The sequence below is a fragment of the Chlamydotis macqueenii genome, chromosome 9 (assembly GCF_036417535.1).
Source record: "Chlamydotis macqueenii isolate bChlMac1 chromosome 9, bChlMac1.mat, whole genome shotgun sequence".
Classification (NCBI taxonomy): domain Eukaryota; kingdom Metazoa; phylum Chordata; class Aves; order Otidiformes; family Otididae; genus Chlamydotis; species Chlamydotis macqueenii.
Genome location: NC_141564.1, coordinates 25,630,115 through 25,652,198, shown reverse-complemented (window position 1 = coordinate 25,652,198; position 22,084 = coordinate 25,630,115). Strand labels below are relative to the sequence as shown.

The 22,084-nt window shown below is 43.7% G+C and overlaps 1 protein-coding gene across 1 annotated transcript in view; it reads left to right on the top strand.

Annotated features, from left to right (window-relative positions):
- The first annotated feature begins 17,157 nt into the window (after positions 1–17,157).
- The window catches only part of SCHIP1 (schwannomin interacting protein 1), a 107,798-nt gene continuing 102,871 nt past the window's right edge, over positions 17,158–22,084 (top strand). Inside the window, exons 1-2 of the mRNA XM_086754402.1 lie at positions 17,158–17,238; positions 19,666–19,816. Coding sequence (XP_086610528.1) covers positions 17,171–17,238; positions 19,666–19,816 — 219 coding nt within the window. The 5' untranslated portion in view covers positions 17,158–17,170. The remainder of the gene's footprint in view (positions 17,239–19,665; positions 19,817–22,084) is intronic.

Genomic DNA, 22,084 nt, shown 5'->3' with positions numbered 1-22,084 from the left:
AGGGCCTGGTGTGATATGATGAGGGGTAATGGTTTTAAAATAGAGGGAGGTAGATTTAGATTAGATATTAGGAAAAAATTTTTTACAATGCGAGTTGTAGAACACTGGCCCAGGTTGCCCAGAGAAGTGGTGGATACCCCATCCCTGGAAACGTTCAAGGCCAGGCTGGATGAGGCTCTGAGCAACCTGATCTGGTTGGAGATGTCCCTGCTTCTTGCAGGGGCGTTGGACTAGATGACCTTTGAAGGTCCCTTCCAACTCTAACCATTCTATGATTCTATGTAATGGATAAGTGTTTCTGAACACACAAATACCGTTAATGTGCATTACCTAGGAAACCCACAGCAGTTTATCCAGCAAGTTCTCGTTACGTGTGCTGTGGTGGCACTTAGTGCTTAGGTTTTTCCTCTATGTAGTTAAATCCATCAACGGATATTAAAATGGAGATTACCCCATACCTTTGAAACCTAGCCTCCAAGTGGAATGACTGTGTCGTAATTTGGAGGTTGAACTCCCACTGGCTGGAATTTCCTCAGGGCAGTGGAAGAGGTTACGGGTGCTGCTGAGGGCTGCACAGCCGCAGCTGAATTCATGAGAGGGTCACGGAAGCAATCACGGACTTCATTTGTCAATAAAGACCCAACAGCCTGTTTTTCAAAGCGTTGTTGAAAAATATCCAAAGGCGTATCTGCAATTTAGAAATCCAGCATATGCCACAACGTCTCAGCAAGAGATCTGGGCAGTGGAGTCCTATTTCTATAGACATTGCATAAAAGTAGCCATAGCAATGCTAATTTGTGTGTTGTCTAGGGAGCGAGCACAGATCATCAGAACAAGACTAATCTCCCTCTGTGTTTTTTCTAATAAAAAGGAAGAGCACTAAATAATTAACATAAACAAATGAAAACTAATTTGCCAATTTTTAATTTTTTACCCGATTGCATGATCCATGTTAATGAATAATTTACAAGTCAGAAACCAATATAAAATTTAAATATTTCTCTGGGGTCTGCTGTACATGTTATCTGAACATCCTATCTGACTGTTCATTTTTATATATATTTTTTTTTTTAAGAAGTAAAAAATAACCCTAGAGAAAACAGCATTCAACACGAACCAGGCTGTAATAAAAAGAGCTGCAGACTCCAGAGGTTTTACCATTTCCTTATAGACCTGCGATCGTTTGTCTGAGGCTGTTTTTGAATTACTCATATAAACTGTAGCTCTTTGCTTTCAGAGATTGAATGCGACCAGCTTCTATCGTATGATTTCATATGTGGCTTTTTTGTTTGCATTTAAGTTTTCTTCCTTTTTTTTTTTTTTAATGGGGTGCCCTTTATTCAAAGGCTCTGCTGGATGCTGCAGGATTCTATCAGCCACACATTAAACATTAAGAACCTGTATTGTGGTTAATACTGAGGGTTTCACACAGCAAATAAGGCAGCTGGTGGGAGGGTGAGCCGAGGAAACAAGGGGATCTAAAAACTGAAGAGCAAGTAGACCTTGGAAATAATGTCACGGTTTGGCTTTGACTTTGGAGTGCTACCACCAAGGAAAAAGTATTTCTTATTTTAGCTCCAAATGCTATATGTTGATTTTAAGAATCTTCTGCATCGCAATGCCCCAGACCTACGTAAGACCAACAGGACGTTAAATTGACACCAGTGCCTCTATATTAGTGTTTAGTTTGGATCAGGAGAGTGTCTTCCCAATTACCCTCCCTTACTCTGGTCAGACTCGGAACATCTCGCACTGCACAAGCTGTTTGTCGTGGCTGGAGCTCAGCTGAGAGCTATCTGTAGGTGTTTGCTCATGGGACCAGGTTGTTGATATGCCCAACTTCTTGTCAGCCCAATGGTTTTGCCATGCAGATCTGCTTCTGTTCCATCCCACCACTGGTTAATGCAGACATTACCATGGGTCACACCACACCTTCAACCTCCCCACAATAAACTTGTGATGCTACAGGGAAGCGCAGTGGTTTAACTTTCCTACCCTTGCCCATGGCTAATCAAGTCTGAAGATGGCAAAGAGGGAAGGGAATGTTTTCTTGGCCCTATCAGAGCTCCTTAGGTCTTGAAAAACAGGTATTGATTGCTCCCTTTGTAATTAAAGGATGTATTTTGGGTGTAGCTGTCTGTAGCTGAATGACTACATAAGGCTTTAGATTTTGCTTCCACTTTAGGTGGATAACTTTCCTCTAGTTGAGATGAGAATGAAGATCTAAACTAAGGAATAATGACAAAGAATGGAGAGTTATCTAAGAGATTACAGAAGATTAAACGGAAAAGGAGAGACTCTGGCTTATACTTTAAATGATTTGTGTGGTTCAACCAATGTGGTACAACCAATGATTCAACATGATTCATCCTGCATCTAAGGAATATATTTGGGAAAAATTCTCTGTGGTCCAGGCTAATTAGTACTTTGTCTACATTACAGTAACAGCCCTCCAGAATCTGGACTTCAGCAAATAGCTCAGTAACTGCAGCCAAGCTCTGACATGATGTTCTTGGCTCAGTACTCTGGAGTGATATTAGAAGATGTGGTGGAGCCCTGCTGTGTATCCTGGTAGTTGTTCTGCGATATGGAGGTGCTGCATTAAAAGCAGACTCAAGAGCGCTTGTCAAGAGGAAGCGCATTTTGTAGCCCACTCCTGCAATACCAGCTGAGGGTTTCTGCACCTCACCCTGGGAGAGTCAAAAGCCTGGGCTTTACTTCTCATAGTGAAGGCTGAAGCTTGGTATGTGTAACACAGAGACTCCTAGCACATGCTGAAGTTCATCCGAATCTTAGACAGCAAATGAACTTATTTTTCCAAGTATCATTCAACATGAAAAATCTAAGGGGATGCTTAAGTACCAGCTGAAGCTCAAGCAGGTTTTTTTGAACTGGGACCTTTGTGGTGCTTAGGTGTTCAAATCCAAGCCAAATAAGTTAAACTTGCCTTGAAAACCCTCCCAGCATAGCTTCTTCTGGGGCTTGCCCAGGGTATAGTTCTTCAGTATCCTCCCAGGAACCATTGACCTTCCTGGGAGCTCTTCTTGCAATTGGTTTTGTATTTGACAGGTGCGTTAGGGGTTTGGGGAACATAAGAAAGGCAACAAGAGTAGCCTTTACTTGGCAAATCATCTTCTGGTCACAGCTGGGACGTGCAGCTGATTTGCAAGGGATGGAAAAATGCGTACGAACCTTTTCCGAATCCTAAGTGTTTAATTGGTCACCAAGTATTAGACCTCAACAGGAGATCACTGAACATGACAGAGGTAAGGCACAAATGTTAACGTTTATACTAACATTATAACGCGAAGAGGTTGAAAGTGAGCTGTTCAAGCACTTAATACTCTTTGTTAGACACGCAGTAGTAGCACCAATAAGCAGCTCGTAAAGGCTGGTATAGTAGCAGTCTTTAAACAGTAATGTCCAGTTACAAAAGTTATGAGGAAATCTTTTTCTCTGTGGTCTGGAAACGTGCTTTTCCTGCTGCTTTTCAGACAATCGTAGGGCTGCTCAGAAAAACATCTGTGCATGACTGCAAGTACTCTAGTATTTTATCATTACGTGTTCAACTGCGGTGAAATCTTTCAAGTAAGAAAAATCCTGCCAGTGCTATCTCCCTCTCGATAAGCTCCGGTTGTGAGAAGCAGACCAAAATGTTTGCTGGGCAAGAGGAGAAGAAGAGAGCTCTTCTAACCCACAAATGAGTTTCATGGGGTTTTCCCTGCTGATGGGTATCGGGTTAGAAGCGTAACTTCTGGAAAAGTGCTTGCAGCTCGTTGTAGCCAGCTATTTCATTGCCGCTAATCAGATTTGTAAAGTGCCAGCCTGATGTTTATCTGCTGCAGGTGAGAAGCATTGCTGCAGCACACGGGATGCGGTTACTAAGCAACCGCCTCCAATTAAAACATCTTTTTAGGTATCTGCAGGAGATGAGAAACTAGATTTAACTCCTCAAGAGCTCAAACAAGAGCAACCTCTGAACCTAGCAGCTACTGCCATAGGTCCCTCCTCCCTTACATCAGTGGTTGCTGTCACTTTGCTTGTAATATAAAGCTTGAGAGTGTTATTTCATTTCTCTCCAGGTCAGCAATGTGACTCCTGCGTGTGCTTGTCCTTAAATATTCTCAGATTTGCAGGCATCTTGCTGATGTCAGACAACTCGGAGGAGGGAGAGAGGCTTGAACCAACCTCTGACCTTAGGACAAACTCTTCAAAACAGTTTCAAGCCTGGGTTTCGAAAGGAGTTTGCCACCTCTGCCCATCACCACTGCCTGCAGCTGTTCCACCTGCCCTGATCCGTGGTGGTGATGCACATCTTCATGTAAGACCTTGGAAACACAGCCTTTGCTTCCTGCGCAGCACAGACTCCTTGGGTTTCCTCCTAAAAGATATTTATTGGGAAATGCGATCATTTTTAGTGTGCTGTTTTGCAGCCTTCCTACAGCTGGAGTAGAAATATGAGTGGGGTTCTTTTACGAAATAGAAATATTTGGTGCCTGACTTGGTGGTGTCTTAAATTCCACAGGTAGTTTATTGTTTGTGAAAAAAAAATTAAAAAAAAACAAAAACAAAAACAAACAAATGGAGAGTGCTTGGGAAGTTACAGTGCTGTTGAAGGATGAGGAGGGACTGGAAGTACAAGACTGAGAGGCTTTTTACATCGGGCAGTTCAATAATGTCAGACTCTGAAAATCCTATTTTTTTAATCTCTAAAGTGCTAGACTACCTAAATTTTCACAGAAGGATTTGGGTTGGGAGGGACCATTAAAACTTACCCAGTCCAACTCCAGCTCCTGCAAGGAGCAGGGACATCTCCAACCAGATCAGGTTGCTCAGAGCCCCGGCCAACCTGGCCTGGAATGTTTCCAGGGATGGGGCATCCACTACCTCTCCAGGCAACCTGGGCCAGTGTTCCACCACCCTCAGTGGAAAAATTTTTTTCCTATATCAAGTCTGAATCTGCTTCCTTCTATTTTAAAATCATTACCCCTCATCCTATCACAACAACCCCATCATAGAAGGCCACTAAATTGGTCAGGCACGATCTGCCCTTGGTGAAGCCATGTTGGCTGTCACCAACCACCTCCTTGCTTTCCATGTGCCTTAGCATAGTTTCCAGGAGAACTTGCTCCATGACCTTGCCAGGCACAGAGGTGAGGCTGACCGGCCTGTAGTTGCCTGGGTATTCCTTGTTCCCCTTTTTAAAAACGGGGGTTATGTTACCCCTCTTCCAGTCACCAGGAACCTCACCGGACTGCCACAACTTCTCAAATATGATGGACAGCAGCTTGGCAACTTCCTCCGCCAGTTCCTTCAGGACCCATGGATGGATTTCATCAGGTCCCATGGACTTGTGCACCTTCAGGTTCCTTAGATATTCCTGAACCTTCTCTTCCAGTACAGTAGGCGGTTCTTCATTCTCCCAGTCCCTGCTTGTGTCTTCTGTGACTTGGAAAGCTAATAGGATCTGAGTGTTGGTTTTGGAGATGTTCCACAGTATTCATGTATTTGAAGTCTACCTCAAACACTTTTTTTTAGGACCTGCATAGCTTTTTGGAGAAGCCCAGAAAAAGCCAGAGTATTCTGCTGCTTTTATGAAAAAGTCTTTTAACCACTTTCCTGGATGGAAGTCAGTCAACTGAAGGTGACAATATTGGAAGCTTCTACACGCTGGATTTTAGAAGCTGATACTAAGAAGCATAAATGCAGAAGAGCAGCAAACATCTGTTTCGTTATATTTTTACAAGGTCCATTGCCTTCGCTCTTTCCGCTCTTTTGAAACACCCAGTGCTTAGCATCCTCCAGCCCTCAAATTACACAGCAGAATAACTGGAATACTGAATAGCAGCAGAAATTTAGCATAAGCTGTGAAGTAACTAAATCCTAGCTTTTTACATGAAAGAACTTTGTATACCTTTTGTGCTCTTTTAGTACTTGTTTTTCTTTCTTGCTATTCACAAAAGAAAAAAAAGTCCACATGGTTGCTCAGCTGCTGAACAGAGTATCCTACAATTTGCAATTATATTTAATTTTTATCCGGGAAAATTAGGTGGGTTTTGATGGGTATGCTTGCTCTGAAACCTGCTATGTTCTGTGATTATTTTATTTTTCTCCAGGATTCATGTAGCTATAGTTAATCTGCTAAAAACACAACCGAATAGTTTTGTAATTTGCCTCTGAGACTAATCTGTGGCCATCTTTTTAATGGGATTGTAAATTATATGCACTTTATAAAGGGACTACAGTAGACTGAACAATTGTGTTAATGACTTATCAAGAGATTAACTAGGAAGGCAGGGCGTAGAAGAGCAGATGACTTCACCTGTGAGATTGCCAGGGGAACATCTTTATGACTTGTCTAATTAGCTCAGGACCATTTTATAGTGGTCCCCAGCAGCTCTGCAGAAGTTGGAGGCATTTCTGTTGCCATCTCCCTCTTAAGTTGCACTGTGGCTGTTTCTAGTTGCACTGGGGTGAAATGCTGGGGTATAAACAATCTCTTTTTGAAGGAGCTTAAAAAAAAAATAGCAAGGTTTTCTGCTTATAGGAAGCCTCGTACACGTGGTAGCTGTTCTGCCAACACAGAGTCCCTACCTCGATAAATTTGCTATCCAGTTTGCACACAGTAATCTGGGGACTGAAGACAAGAAGAAAAAAAAATCCCTGAAGACAAGAAGAAAAAAGTAGCCCTCTTGCTACTCTTCCCACTGATTTAGTTGGCCTGTGTGTGCCTCTCAGCACAATTATGCCCATCCTGAAGATGGATGTGATGCAGATTTCCTTCTGTGAGGCAGCTTTATGGAAGTTAGATCTGCACAGAAAAATGCAAGTCTTTTGTTACTGCTCAACGTCTGGGATGTAAGGTCTGGAGCGGATGAGGAGGGACGTTGGCTAGGCTGGATGCGAGGTGCTGTCCTGCTGGGGGGATTTGTCCTCAGAGCTCTATTTCTCTCTTTCTGCAGCTGTAATGATCTTTATGGCTGAGCAGCTGCTGGCTGCTAAATATAAAATACTTTCCACTTGTGTTAGAAAACATCGTATTGTGTGATCAAGAGATGCTGGGGATGGAAAGGAAGGTAGCGCGGGGATGGAGACTGATATAACTTGTGCCTACTGTCTCCAGCAAGCACAGCTCAGCTGGCACATTAATAAGCAGATTGCTGGTTTGTTGGGGTGCCTGCATAGTTACAAGCATCAGAATGAGTGAGTAGTTTCATTATTATCAGCATAGAAAAGCTATTTTTCATGTTGAAGACAAACACAAGAGTGTTTGGAGGAAATTACAGTATACATAAAGATTAAGACCCCAATCAGAAACGCTTGGTACGTAGTTCATCATAACAGAGAAAATAGTGCTCCTGTGAAGGCACATATTCTTCCAGGACCCAAAATCTGTAGATGCGGCTGCTTTTCCCTAGGGTCCTTGACCAAAGATTCCATTGGCTGCCGACTGTGTGCTATCTCACTCATGTGCCTTGCAAGAGAAGTGACCATTTTGGTGACAATGTCTTAAACCACCGAAAATGGGACCAAAGCACAGTGGATTCAGGTTGGCTGGGAATTGGTGGCACCTCCTGGGAGCCAGTGTTGCTCCTTGATGCTGTGGCCGAGGACAAAGCTGTTGTATAAACAGCAGCTACATGGCGTGGAAAGGCTTGACCAACCAGGCCATGCTGGGTCTGTCTTCCTTGGCAGCCCTCTCCATGCAAGCCTGTCTGCACCCTTCATGGCTCAGAGATGCTTAATGCTTCTGCTTCGCCTCTGTCCCCACCGCCCTGGCACAGGGATGCCTGCCCTGCCCAGGGATGGATACTCCCATGCATGCAGTGTTGGAGGGCGTCATCCTGGCGTTGAACCCTGTAGATGCGTTGTCCACGCAAAGGCAGTCGCTGTGAGGTTGATGGCTTAGAATCGTTTTGTAAGCTCTGCTGCAGCGCAATGTAATAGATAGTTGTGCATGCATTCTGAAAATCAGCTCCTTTCATTATGGACCAAATGCGTATTGCTTGGCCTAAATGAGACTTTGAGAAATGTGGGAAGGGTGGAAAAGTGTTTCTGTAATAGACGTGTGATTTTTTTTTTTTTTTTTTACAGTAACCTTCTGATTCCTAAACTAGTTCATCAGTCTTGTATTTTGTGAAAATTAGTAGACAGTACCACATGGTGAAAAGCTGAAAATTGGATTAATAGATTTCTTTTCAGTTTTAAAACAGTCATCTGTTGTTGTCATTAGAAGTAATAGGCTCATGAGCTATAAAAAGAGCTGCTTACTTTTTCTGGGGGAAAAAGCCTCCACTGGGAGTTCAGAAGATGGATCTGTCATGTCAGATTTTCCCCCTGCCTTCCCCTGGCTGGCATGCTGAAATTCACACTGGCTTGGTTGCAATCTTATCATATTTCTCTCAAAATTCAGCTGGACTCAACTGTAATTTGTGGTGAAAACCTTAGAGCAAGATGGAAGATGTGAGGTTTTTTTTTTTTTCCAGTAGAGTGGATTGGGAGCAGATTTGTGGTGTTTATAAGGTAACTATTAGACCAAAACACTGTCTTTTTGGCAGGCGTAATTCTGCAGCCCTTCAGAGGAAGGGTAGAGTAATGGTAAAGAGGAAGAAAGTTGAACTGTTGATAACAGTTAATAATGAACATCTCTTCTCCATAAAAGCATTTGCCTACCATTCCCTGTGTAATTTGGAATTTGGACATTGCCGTTCTCTCCAAGGTGCAGCTTTTGTGCCATAAAGCAAAGCACAACACTGGGGTTGCCATTTCCTTTAAATTTCTTGAAGATTAAAGTACTATTCAAAGTAGACATCAGGAATTTTTCTTTTTTTTTTTTTTTTTTTTTTTTTTTTTTTTACATTGAGGGTGGTGGTGGAGCACTGGTCCAGGTTGCCCAGAGAGGTGGTGGATGCCACATCCCTGGAAACGTTCAAGGCCAGGTTGGCCGGGGCTCTGAGCAACCTGATCCGGTTGGAGATGTCCCTGCTCCTTGCAGGGGGGGTTGGACTGGGTGGCCTGGAAAGGTCCCTTTCCACCCAGACCAGTCTGGGATTCTGCATGAACCAATACTGGGTTGGAAAGCTTCATTTCTTCTGAAACGTGCTGTTCTTAGGCTTTGCTGCCCTCTCTGCGGGGCAGCATTCACGGGTGGTCAGCCCTGTTAGGCTTTGACCCTGTTGCCTCCACGGCTCTTCCAGCACCTGACACACCCAGCTGGGATTTTGGGGCTGCCTTTTGCTCTCCAGGACGTGCAGGGAAGGCTGGTTGCTCTAACAAGCAGTGTGGTGGCATTGTCTGGACTTCAGTGAGAAATTGCCTTTCTTACCATGGACTTGAATCCCAGTGTGTGTATACATGTTTTTATTTTTTTTTTTCTCCTTTGAACTATGGCCTATGAAACACTTTCTTTGCTGAGTCTCCTATAGCACTTGTGTTGTTCCAGACCTCTTCCTCGGTGTTCAGAGTGGCTGTAGTTTCAGAAGCACTTTGGCGGCAGAGAAGCCAAGATGTCAAGAGGCTTCGTTCTCTCTAGTTGGTTCCCTTGGCAGAAGTTAAAAGCCTGTGCTGTTGAAAGCCCTGACCGCAGTGACAGCATCAGAAAGAAGAGGCTTTTTAAAAGGAATCTAACTTGGCTTTTTAATGGTATTCATCCTTGTGCAAGGTTTCTGGAGCTGCTGTAACTATGAAATAATGTTCTGCAGCCGCGGTGCGAGAGATTACTCTTCCTGAGGGCAGAGCTGGAGGAAGGAAAAGAAAACAATTTATTGATATCACGGAAAGTGGAGAAGAGCTCAACAGGTCATCCTGTGAGTGCTCCCGTCCCCTGGGAGACATGGCCAGCATTGCTGCATTTCCCTTCCGGCTGTTTACACCCACTCATGAGAGGAATTAATATATCAGCTGTCCTGGCCATCCTCATGTAGCCAGGATTGCAGCAAAGGGATTAAGCATGAGCTCAATTCTAATGTATGAAGGCCAAGAATTTCTGCTTTTGTTCTCTACGCGACGCTTATGCTTAGGCAGTGAAGTTTTGTTGCAATTTTTTTCTGCTGCAATGTTTTGGTTTGTTTTTTTTTTTTCATTTTTTTTTTTTTTTTTTTTCCTCTGTGGGACAGTGTTAAGGGAAAGCCTGGTGCAAAAGATCCTGGGCTTGCACCCCGAGCTCCATCCCGAGCTCCGGTGGTAAACCTCAGAAGTCAGTCTGAAAGCAATCCAAATCAGCACGGAGATTTTGGAGCACTTGGACAAGAAGTCTACACTGCTGTATGTGTGGGGACATTATAAATATGTGCTACGTGTGAAGGATGGGGAAAAAACCCAGTGGTGCAACAGGAAAAAATCAGTGGTAACGCAGATTTCTAACCACACCAAACTGAGCAAGTAAGAAGCCACAAATGACTTGTCAACTGAGTCACATTGCAAGGACCTAAGAGGACCCTTGGAAAAATAGACCGTATTCTGTAAAGATATCAGCTAGTAAACTTACAGGAAACTTGTTTGTGAAAAAATTCCCTGAGAGCTGGCCTGTGCTGGAGAACAGTGGAAAGCAATGTGCTCCTTTTTTTTTTTTTCAGAGAATAACTTAATTGTAGCAGTTGGGCTCCGCAAGCATAACCTGATTCTCAATAAACTCAGAAAACGCATACTGAGTGAAGTAACTCTTAAGTATCTAGAATAGCGGGAACACAAGCAACAAACTGTGGGAGTTAATTGCCTGATGGCTGCTGTTCCTGTATGTGCTCCATTTACCAGCTCCATCCTCAGAAACCTCCCTGCAGCACCAGCACACGCTCGCTGGTGCTGAACAGCCGCGATGCTTTGCGCTCATCCCGGCAGCGCTCTAATTAGCCGTAACCTCTTTCCAGCATGAAACGCTTCGGTGACACTTTCCCTTTGTTTCCTACCCTTGGCCTCATTTTCTGTTCAGTGTGACACTTTCTTTCCTTGCACAGTGCTTGAGTTTTGGCTGACAGCTTCTTTGGCTTGTTTGGAAAGAGGAGTGCACGGACAGAGCCTGCACACCCTCACGCTGGTGGAAGAGTCTGAAATTGGTCGCTATTAATTAGCGGTTGATAACCATATTCTATTTTAATCAAGATCATAGCCCTGATGCCCAAGCAAAAAATGAGTGGTTCCCTTCCTTGAAGATATTGTGACCTAAATGGACGAGATGCGTGTAAGAAAGGTGATGGAAGGACCCAAGGTGCCGTTGGAGATCAGTGGCGGGCCAGGATACAGGATCCTACCTGGATGTCCGTGCCGTCTCCCTGCAGTAACTAAAGTATTTCAGCAAGGCTAATTCATATTTTGTTTCAAATCCGAATGTGAAACTTCTTTTAGTAGGTTTAGATAACTCTGTTGACGGCACAATTTTTTCATAAGTGATCTGGCAAATCGTTCCGACAGCTGTAGATCGCAGGGCCCCTGTAGCCGTGTTACCCTTGTGCGGTTAACGTACTTCTCTTGAACATTCATGGCTGAAGTGTTCAAGGTCCCTGTTGGGTTGCCAGAGCAAAGAAAATAGGACCTTCCCCCTCCCACCCCCGGTACACAAAAGCCATTATCATCTGACGTGTCTGTTTGTTCTGAGATATGAAGCAGTTGCCACCATCTGACATTTAATTACCAACTTTACCAGATGCTCAGCGTATTCGGGAAGCAGCAGGAGCTTTTCTGTTCCAGCCCCTAAAATGAGATGCGGAAAGCTCTACGCATCCTTGAAATGGGAAATAATGCAGATGGTCTCGCGTCTGCCCAAACTGGAGCACCTTGTGCCCCTGATGCACCCTCATACTAGGCACATAGATGCCACCAGACACGCTGCTTTGGGGACAACCCCGCTGTCACGTACCGAGAGGGAACTGGAGCTTTACGGGGCCGCTCGTGTAATCCGGCGTGTTTCCCATGGGAGCAATACCTCCATGCCCGGCATGAACGAGTGCCCAAAATAGTAGTGAGTAAAAACCTTTGCTGCACAGGATCCTGATCCTTCTGTCCTCTTCAGACTCATTGCGTCCTGCTAAGAGGCTTAATGAGCACACTGCTTGACGAGCCTTGTCAGGCTGAGACATGGACTTTGCATCATTTAATACAGGGGCTATGGTCTTCCCTGGCAAAACATAAATGAAAATCAATTTAATTAAGAATGAAAAAATATAAAATTAATAAAACCCAAGATACTTCAGGGATGTAAAAACAGTTGGGGGGCTCTACTCGCCCTAGCTGTGCCGTCGCCTCGGAGGTTGCGCTGGGAAAGGAGTGACTGGGTTTACACGTACCTGTGTCAGCGCTACGGAGAAGAATTCATACGTTTGTCTTTAAATGCAGTGGCTCTGGAATGATGAGATGGGCTCACACATTCGCTGGCAAGAGCAGCTGTGAAGGCTCCAGTGATCTTTATTGATAGTTTCGAATTAAAGCTCTTGGCAGTGATTTTTCTCCCCGCGTAGCGCTGGCAGGCTGAGGAGACGTAGTACTCCTCCAAGGCAGCGGTTGGGCTGTGCCATGCTCTGCCCTGGTGCCCTTGGGCAGCGCTGATGCTCCAGCCCCTTGCCAGCGTCCTCCCTGCGCCCAGCCCAACATGAAGGGTGCACCCCTCTCCCACGGGGCGAGAGCAACCCTGCTGCTCCAACGTGGGGTTTCTCTGGTCACTGTGGCCTTTCTGTGTCAGGAACATCTCAAACTGGTGTTTCATCAAGCGACTTGCAAGTAAGGAGAGGAAGAAGTGCACATAAGTGGAAGTTTTCCTGCATAATAAAAAATCACCATTCAACACAATTTCAATTAAAATTTGGAAGAACATCAATGAAAAAGAGAACTACCCAAAGCTGACGTGTTTGAATAACTGCTATACACACTCTTAATTATAAAATGGAAAAAGCTCTGCTTTTTTACTGCTCTTTTTGGGCCATGGTTCTACTGAAATGGGAGCTTTCTCTTGCCATCTCCGTCTCTCTGGCCTCTTGGGACGCACTGGTGTATATTCATTCAGCAGCAAGCGACAGCCCTCTTAGGCAGAGATACTCAAACAATAGCACGCATGTCCAAAAAGGATTTTAAGAATTAATTTTTAATATGTGGCCTCTGCCCTGATTTCTCTGTGCTAGTCGAAACCCACGAGTATAAATAGCTCTGCTGACCTGAATGGGTATTTTTGGGTACAGCAACAAAAAAAGAATCGTTGCCTGCTACTTGAAATAAATATTTATCTAGGTATGATTTAACACCTGCAGTTTTATTTCCTTAGAATTTACACCAATAACTGTTTTTTTGAAACAGACTGCTTGAAAGAAGTTTAGGGTCTGGTGCATTTAAATTGTTTTATGTTTCTGCTCCTCTGCGTCTGAACCTGGCTGCTGCCATCATCTCCGCGGCTGGCCAAACGAGAAGTGGCATTTCTCTGCCAGCCCAAACAGGGACCAAAGTCTCTGGTAACCTCCGAGTCCCTCCGTTTTTAAAAAAAAAAAAAAAGACCCTGAAAACTGCTGAAGGCAGCTGTGTGAGGTTGCTAAATCACCGCACTGGACATCCATGCGCAGAGCATGTCCATGGGCTGCTTGGAGCCAAACACGGCTGATTCGCAGGGAAAAACACAGAGGGACCCAGAATCTTTTTGCTTGAATTTAATACTGACAGCAAAGCTAAGCCAGGCTTTTATAAGGTATGGGCTGTGCTGGGAGCCAGCTCAGTGCAGCTTAAGACAGCTTTTTTATGCAGGCTTCTCCAGGGTGAGAGTCTGTAGGCTTGGGCCCCTCGGTCTTTTCTGTCCTACGAGGTTTTAGGGTTTCCTGACGATGATTAAGTCCTTGCAATAGCCTGGTTTCCTAAAAGTGCAGATCCACAGGCTGGGAAATAATTAGTGTATAGACAGAACATACACATTAAAGACTAGAAGAAGAGATTTTAGCATGTCTTTAACACCAGTCTTGCGCTACAAGCTTTCATTGCTTTTTCTTCCTTGGATATTTCTATGTATCCATAGCTGCCCCATCGCTGTTGACGTCTGTATTCAACGGAAGTGGGAAGACAAAAACTGCAGTAAATTTTACAATATGTTTACATTATAACAACGTTTATAGAAGCACCGTAATTCATCGCGTGTTCCAACAGAAGTATGGATCTCTTCCAATTTAATTTTCTGAAGTTTGAGTTTGCAGCTGGGTCACTCTGGTGTCATCTGGGAGACGCATCTCCTAAGGCTGTGGGTTGGGAGAGCAGCATCCCGGCTGTCACCACCACCCATCAGTTACCGCGCCGGGGGCTGAGGGCAGAGCTTTCTGTGGGCGCAGCAGCATAGCTAGCTTCATAAATTTTGTTGCAAGGAGCAATAATCAATACTTCATGGTTAATGACGCAAAACTGAAATTAGTATAGATTTTATGTCTCCTTCTCTTCCCAATTATGCAAACATTGCTGTGCCCCTTCTGTAGTTGCTTTATGTTATGGCTTTTGTGAAGGCTGTCAGGTGATGTTTAATTGAAAGACTGAATAGTCAAAAATGTCACAATCAATTTTGGTTTTTACTTTTTTTGTTGTTGTTGTTGTTGTTCAGTCTTCACCCTGAGGTTAATAGAAAATTATGTCAAACACAAGAAATGATTTATGTAAGTCAGGCAGGTTTTGGCACCCAGAGCTGTATAAAAAGTCAATTGCAAATTGTTTTCCCATTCTAAATTACCATATGTAGCTCTGGGATACGCTGAAAAAAATGACCAGAGGAATAATATGAGAAAAGAAAAGGTTATCCTCTGAACTGAGCTGTGCTTCACAGAAAACAGCTTTGAAAGTTGCTTGATTTTAGTGTGCCAGAAGAGGATGTTTCTCAGAACAGGCTAAAAAAAAAAAAAAAAAAAAAAAAACGAAGGCAAAAATAAAATGAAGTTTCACAACTGGATTATTTCTAGTGACTGATGAGCAGTAGGCATCTGGAATCACACACAGTGCTTTATCAGCTGCAGCGTGTCCACGGAACAGTGCTACGAGTGGAGACCCAGAGGGGCAAAGACTGGGGAAACATCGAACTTGTCATCTTGACAAATCTAGTTTATGCATAAAACATATTTTGCAGTAGTCCTTCCAAGGCTGGGATGAAATGAAAGCTGTATTAGGAGTAAATCAGCCACCAACTGTGATCTTGTTTCATGTCGAGCAGGATAGAATCTTGTACAGGATTAAAAAGCGCCAGGTGAAATATCTCTGTTTCACAAAATCAGCTTTATTTGGGAAAGCAGGAGGTAGAGCTGGCTCATCTGTTGTGCTCCTGGAGATTGCAACAGTCTTATTGGAAAGAAAAATCTTTGACTCATCCCCAGGTCAGATAAGATATACAAGATGAAAATATCTTTGGTTTATGTTTTTAGTGTTCTTAGCCTTCCTGGGAATCCTGTATCTGTGTGAAAGAGAGGTGTGAAGTAAATTACCCTCCTTCCTCATGAACAGTAGCTTTTGCTTTTAGATTTGATTCCCAACTGAATGAGCTAAAAGAAGTCATGAGTTAACACAATGGAAAGTTCAGCCCAGGAATTGCATTCCCTGGAGCACGTGCTTCATTGCGACCAGGTTCTCCACCCCTCAACTCCCGCCCTTTCTGAACAATAAAACCCTGCCAGCCAGATACAATTTATTTTTTTAAGCCATATCTCTGTGCTGAACACCACGGGTAGATGTTTCTGGGGATGTTAGCGCGGATGCAGGGAACCCCATTTATGGACCTGCAGTTAAATTAGTGACATCTCTGCTATTGAAACAGGATCTGATGCGAATACGCTGGTAAAAGGCATCGGGCTGTAAATCTCAGCCAGTGAATCTCTTAATTATGAGACTGAATAGTGTTTGATTGCAGAACAAAGCAGTGCCTGAAAGTACGAGCTGATGCTCGCTCACCTCTTACCAAGACCATCTCCTCTGAAATCAAAGCAGCCACGCACCTAAGATGCGAAAGAATACTTTCCTCTTTTGCTCTGGCTATTATTTTCGTAGGTCTGATATTTTCTTTCGAACATATGTGCTGGAAATATTGCTAAATATATTGATTTCTGTATAGTTATTTTGGATATATACATTTGAAAGTAACCCCATGGACAATACTCGAGGGACCATTCCATTTTGTGGCTGGCTCCCAACGTCTTGAGGTTGAGGGGGAATCTCCAATGTCAACCAAAGGCTTCCCATAAGCACGTTGAAATGTTCTTTCTCTCCTTGCAGGAAGAGCTCAAAAGGCTCCAGCACACCTTGGAACAGGTCAATGATGGCAAAGACTTGCTTCAAAGGTAAATGTGTGATTTCCACAATATCTCACTCCTGATAAAGTGAAACAGTTAAAAGGCAACGAGCCCTTTCTGAGGGACAGTCTCTTTGTTGTAGACTATGTTTCTCACTTAGTAATATACTAAATATTCAGATTTTGCATCTCCCCCACAAACCATTCTTATTTTTAGTTACAGGAGGATAATTTCTGAAAACTGCTGCTGATTGAATGATGTAATTAAGTGTCCAGTAAAGTCTCAAAATAACTCCACAGGTTGGGGTCTATCTTACAAATTTTCATGCGAAGATCTTTCATTTATGTCGCTAGTCCCATCCAACGCAGCGTGCCAAGATATTTGTTTTTTATCTTCTAGCATTTCAAAATTGCTTTCTGAAAGCGACTGGTTTGCAGCACCAATTCCTTGGTCATCATTTATTACAAATAATTTTTCCTTCATATTCCTGTATGGCTCTTGCTGATGTGGTTCATTTGCTACCGGCATTACCATTGTTACTTTCCATTTTACTCTCCAGCTTTTCAAATGTAGCCCCAGGGGTGAAAGTTAATTTAGCAGGAATATCTATTGTATTTGCCAGTGGGTTTTTGTTTTTTTTTTTTATTTGCAGCAGCTTCTTTGCTGAGTGTGTCTGTCTCTGGAGCTGTGGCGTCTGGAAGGTTTAGTGCAAGGTCTCGGGCAGGCTCTGATCTGGAAACTGGATCCAAATTCACACTTTTGGTTACCAGTCAAATGGGACTGGAGAAGGGGACCCAGATGCCCTCCTCCAAAGACAGCAGCACTCTCTAATGAGCAGCTCTTGTGTGTTCCTGTCAAAATTTCTGAATAAATTTGTAGTGATTGCAAACACATCGTGCTGAGGCACATCAAACCCATTTTCTTTTCTTTTCCGTAGCCATCAGCTTGCCATGGATGAAGAAAATAACATTGAAAAATATCGTATCAACTTACAGCCCTTGGAATCAAAAGTGAAAATGTAAGTAACAAAGAATGTGTTTTCTGCCTTTAAAAACAACTGAGTTTGTCCGATTCATGAACCAGAGAAGTCGGGCTGTATCCATTCTGGATTCCCGTGTAACTTTAAGTACAAAACCCCCACAATTTAGCAAGACAGCTAAGCTCTTCTCTACGTGCGTGAAGATTCTCGTTGAACTGCGTTTCAAATGCTAAGCTTCAACGTTGTACTAATTTTGTCATTTCCTCTGTGAAACTAAAGAATATTTGAGAATCTGCTGGATTTCTCATAGATACAGAGAGCGTACTAGAGTGGGGAAGTGTAGCACAGAGCAAGAAGAAGTCTCTTCGCTGGTGTTTTCCACATCTAACGTGAAGCCTGGCCAAAGGGACTCTCTGCAAGGAGAAGTCCTTGGGTTTGCAAGGAGGTGAAGATGTCAGTCTGAGGGGACCAGGGCTACTGGGTGGAGCACAGCTGCATGGCACTAAGAAAACTGGTTTTTACTGGAAATCAAGGCAGTTGCTACCGCTTGGCCCAGGCACGTACATGACACACTACGTTACATACTGAATTTCACTTTCTGTTGAGAAACTACACTTAACTCACTATACAGAATGTTAAAATATTAATGCTATATTAAAATATTAAAAGGACATGAGGTTTCAAATTAAAATCCAGCCACTGTCTTTCAATCATGCAAATATAAGCTGATGAAAGAATAAATTTTCAGAGGGCTTCTCGAAGGGTAGTTATGACCTAACCTTGCTATGTCTTCAAGCTTTACAACAGAAAGTATATGTAAATATAAATATAAATATGCAAATACTACTTGTCCATATTATGCAGTAAAGCTTGAAACAGAAACAACACAAAGTGTAAATGCTTGAGATGTGAAGATGTGGGGATTTTTTAAAAACAAAATGCATTTACTGAAAGCTCCTCCGTTGGCACTCGCATTTGGGAGTTTTGGTCGCTATTCCCACTGCCTGGAGTTCCCAGCACCATAGGCAGTCAGTGAGAAGTCGTAGGTGTCCTGGTGTTGAGTTTGTCCTCCTCCTGTGAAGGCAAGAAGTCCCATTTTCCCGTTGGATGTGCCAGTGTGTGCTCAAATGCCTTTTCAGCCATGTCTGAGTGCTAAATGTTTTTCTGGACTATGAAGATTGGAGCAGAAATGGCATCTGAACTGTGAAAAAGGCAATATAAATTTAAAAAAAATATTCCTAGGACAAAGTAAATCCATGCTGAAGGCTTTGGACCCTTGGGTTTGAACCACGAAGCATGTGGTAGGGTTCCTTTGGGAAGGAGCCTTGCCCTGGGATGTAGACACTGTGGGTGGGAGCAGGGCCAGATGGGGTTTGGGCATGGGACCCCTCCTGGGGACCACCCTAGCAGTACGCCTGGGTGCTGAGCGTGCCGAGGCTGGGTGCTGAGCATGCTGAGCCCTTCGGGAGCAGGCAGGGTGGAGGAGCGCTGGCTCCCAGACACTCCCTGCAGCGCCGCCTGAGGAGAGCAGGACAAGAGCTTCGCACCACCAAGAGCAACTTAAGCAAAGGTCAGAGTACTCTACCATTCTACTGCTTAACAGCCGTGCTGAAGGTTTTACTGACTTGATATACTAATGAATAAACTCTCAATTTTTAAAAAATCCTAAGAACAGTTCTTTCCAGCTCATTGCACTTCAGCAAGACAGCCAAGTCTCGGGTCAGAATTTAGCTCCACTTGTCTGCGGAGTTCATGGATCATCCCGTGAGCAAACACCCGTGTACTTTTTGTTAATGCCATTACTAGTGTAAACAATTTTAATCACCAGCATCTCTCACTGGTCTTCCTGGCACGTTCGGAAAGGCACAGGTGGTCCGGCACTGCCACCTGCTGAGAGCCACCCCAGCCTCCAGCTCCAGGCATGGAAAATGGAATTTCTTTACTGAATTTCACATCAGAGTTCAGACGTTTGGTCAAAGTTTAGAGTTTGGGAGCAGAGCTCCTTCCGCAATCCCCATGTGTTGCTTTGGAGGAGGTTTTGAGTCCCCAGCTACCCCGGACGGAGTATCTAGATAGACCATATCCGCATTATTGTCTGAAAGTGGATATAAATATAATTGCATTTTCAAAATTTGTTTGCAAGATGTGAGAGAATTGCTGAGTTATGTATAGTCTCAAGTTTAAATCACAGTAAGTTTGAGGATCTGAAATAAGGATTGCTTCTAGTTAACATCTCTCAAGTTATACAAGGAGTGGCTAATGTGAGACCTACAGAGGGTAGTTATGTGTGGTCGTTATCCAAATTGGAAAATAAAGTGCACAAAAAAAAAAAAGAGAGAAAACCACCAAACCCCACCCCTTCAGTCAAGAATAAACATTTTCAATTCTTTTTTCTTTTTTTTCTTTTTTTTTTTCTTTTTTTTTCCTGCGTTCCCCTCCAACCCTGTGCCTCGGTGTTCACCGCAGTATCCAGCGAGCATGGCGTGAGCACCTGCAGCGCCAGGACCTGCTGCACCACGAGCAGCTGGACAAGCGCAGTCCCTCCCCGCCATCCCTCTCCTCCGACAAGATGAGCAGGTCCATCAGCATGAACACCTTTTCCGACAGCAGCACACCGGTGAGTACAGCTTTGGGGCCCGTTTTTCCTCCTTGTTGCTTTTTGTTGGGTTCCTTTCTAGCACTTGGGATAAATGAAAGCTGAATCATGAGCTGATCATGAACAAGGGACTTTAAGTGGAGTAGTAGTGTCTCAAAGGAACCTGCAAGCAGATGTGCCTCTTGTAGGCATAGTTGAGTGCGTGACTCTGCGTGTTAGATGTGGATCTCAGCGGTATTGTGTATTGGACGTAGCAGATATTACCAGTGCTCTTGATGGGAAAAGGTGTTTCCAAATGGCAATGTGTTCTTCTGCAGAAAGCAGGGTTCTTCACATCTGTTTAGCACTTTGTGCTTTCCAAAAAAACCAAATTGTGGTGCTTTTCCTACAAATAAATGTGGCTTGTAGGCTTTGGGTTTTTTTTTTCCCCTAAAAGAGACTTAGACAAGTTGATCTAGGGATTAAAAATTAAATTTGATTTTGGAATAAATATTCATGCCACCTTGCAGACTGGGGGACTAGCAGCTGGAGGCTGTACTTCTCTTTTTAAGGTGACTCTAAACTAGAAACCCGATGTCCTGGTTCTGGTTAGGACAGAGTTAATTTTCACCTGAGCTGGAGAAGAACTGGAGCTGGTGGCCCCTGGGGCTGGGGACACAGCTGGGATAGGTCTCTCATTACCCACCAGACGGGTTAAGTTTACCCAAATTGGCCCAAGGTCTGCTCTACCCCATGTGACCTCCTGCTCAGTATCTCAGTGGGAAGGGTGCTGGTGGGAGCCTCCTGCTACTGGGGAGGAAGCTGGGCATCAGGATCTACTGTGAGCTACTGCACTGTGAGTTATGCGCTTCAGTATTTTCTGTTATTGGGCTTTGTTTGTTTGTTTTCCACCTCTGTTTTTTTTTTCCTTCCATTATTCTCCTAAACTTTTTTTTTAATCTCAACCCATGAGTTTTTGCCTGTTTTTCTTTACCAATTCTCCTCCCTGTCCCACTGGAGGGTGGGGGGAGTGAGCAAGAGACTGTGTAGCTTGGTCCTGAGTGGGGCTAAACTACAACACCTGAATATACAGCCCATTTTTTTGAAACAAGTGGCTTTGTGACAGTCTTCAGAGTGGGATCTCTTAGGTCAATTAATCAGCAGATAGATATAGAGTCTATAAATATTGCTTTACTCTTTGTGACAGGATACATCAGTTTTGAGGAAACTGTAGAATAGAGCACATGAAATAAATAAATGACTTTTTAAAAGTACAGGAGATAGAAGTTGCTCTGCTGTGTGTTAGACCAGTGAAATAAAAGCAGGATGTGTCCCGCTGTTTGGCTGAGGTGTGCAGGTTGTTCAGACCCTTGCTAGGAGCACATGTTGGTCACAAAGCTCTGTCGCTGGTCACGGGACAGCATTTGGTGGCTTCCGAGTTCACAACAAACATCTAGAAATCATTGCTAGTGGGGTTCTTAAAGTAGATAGAGCCCCTATGCAAGGAAGAGGTGTTTGGTATTTTAACTCTGCCTTCAACTGGAAGGCTGGAGCAATGCCACCTAATGTAAAGCACAAGGCAGGCTTAGAGATCCAACAGAGCTTTTCTGAGCCAAGAACTCTGGTCTTGGACTTAAGGGACAATTTGACTCTTTCATCCACTGAATGAGGTTCAAACTGAAGCTAGGTGAGCTGTTTCTGGCAGCTATTATTTTTGTGACACTGTGGTTCAGCAGGTGGCATTAGATTTGACAGCATTTAATAAAATATTACTGGAAGTGCACTGTTTTATTTTTAGCCGCCTTGTGTTTGTAGCCAGCGACTGGGATGATAAACTTGGGTGCAATATTGGCTTATACACTATGTCCTGTGTGTTAAACAAGTTGCATTCCTCTAGCAAGAGATAGAAATTCGGAGATAAATTTCCCATCCGCTGAGCCAGCCGCTCGGCCGCCACAAGAGGTCCCTGGTACCCTATGCTGGGATCTCTCAAAGGTTCTCCAACAGTAACCTCATTTGGAAAGCAATGCATTTTCAAGGCTTTTGGGTCTTTTAGGGTAAAATGAGTACATCTGGGAGTTATATATTTGTGGGAAAATGAAGCTTGGCTCTACAATTGCTACTTGATTTGTGTTAATGCAGCATGCACTCATCTCACTTTTGCATCCTACTTGTTTAACGCAAAGGAAGATGGGAATATTTTCTTACACTTTTCTAATGCTAAGCCTGTCAATAACCTTTGAAAAACCAGGGGACGCTTCTGAAGGCAGAGGAACTCCTATCTACTTAGTGTGACCTTGATGATTGCAA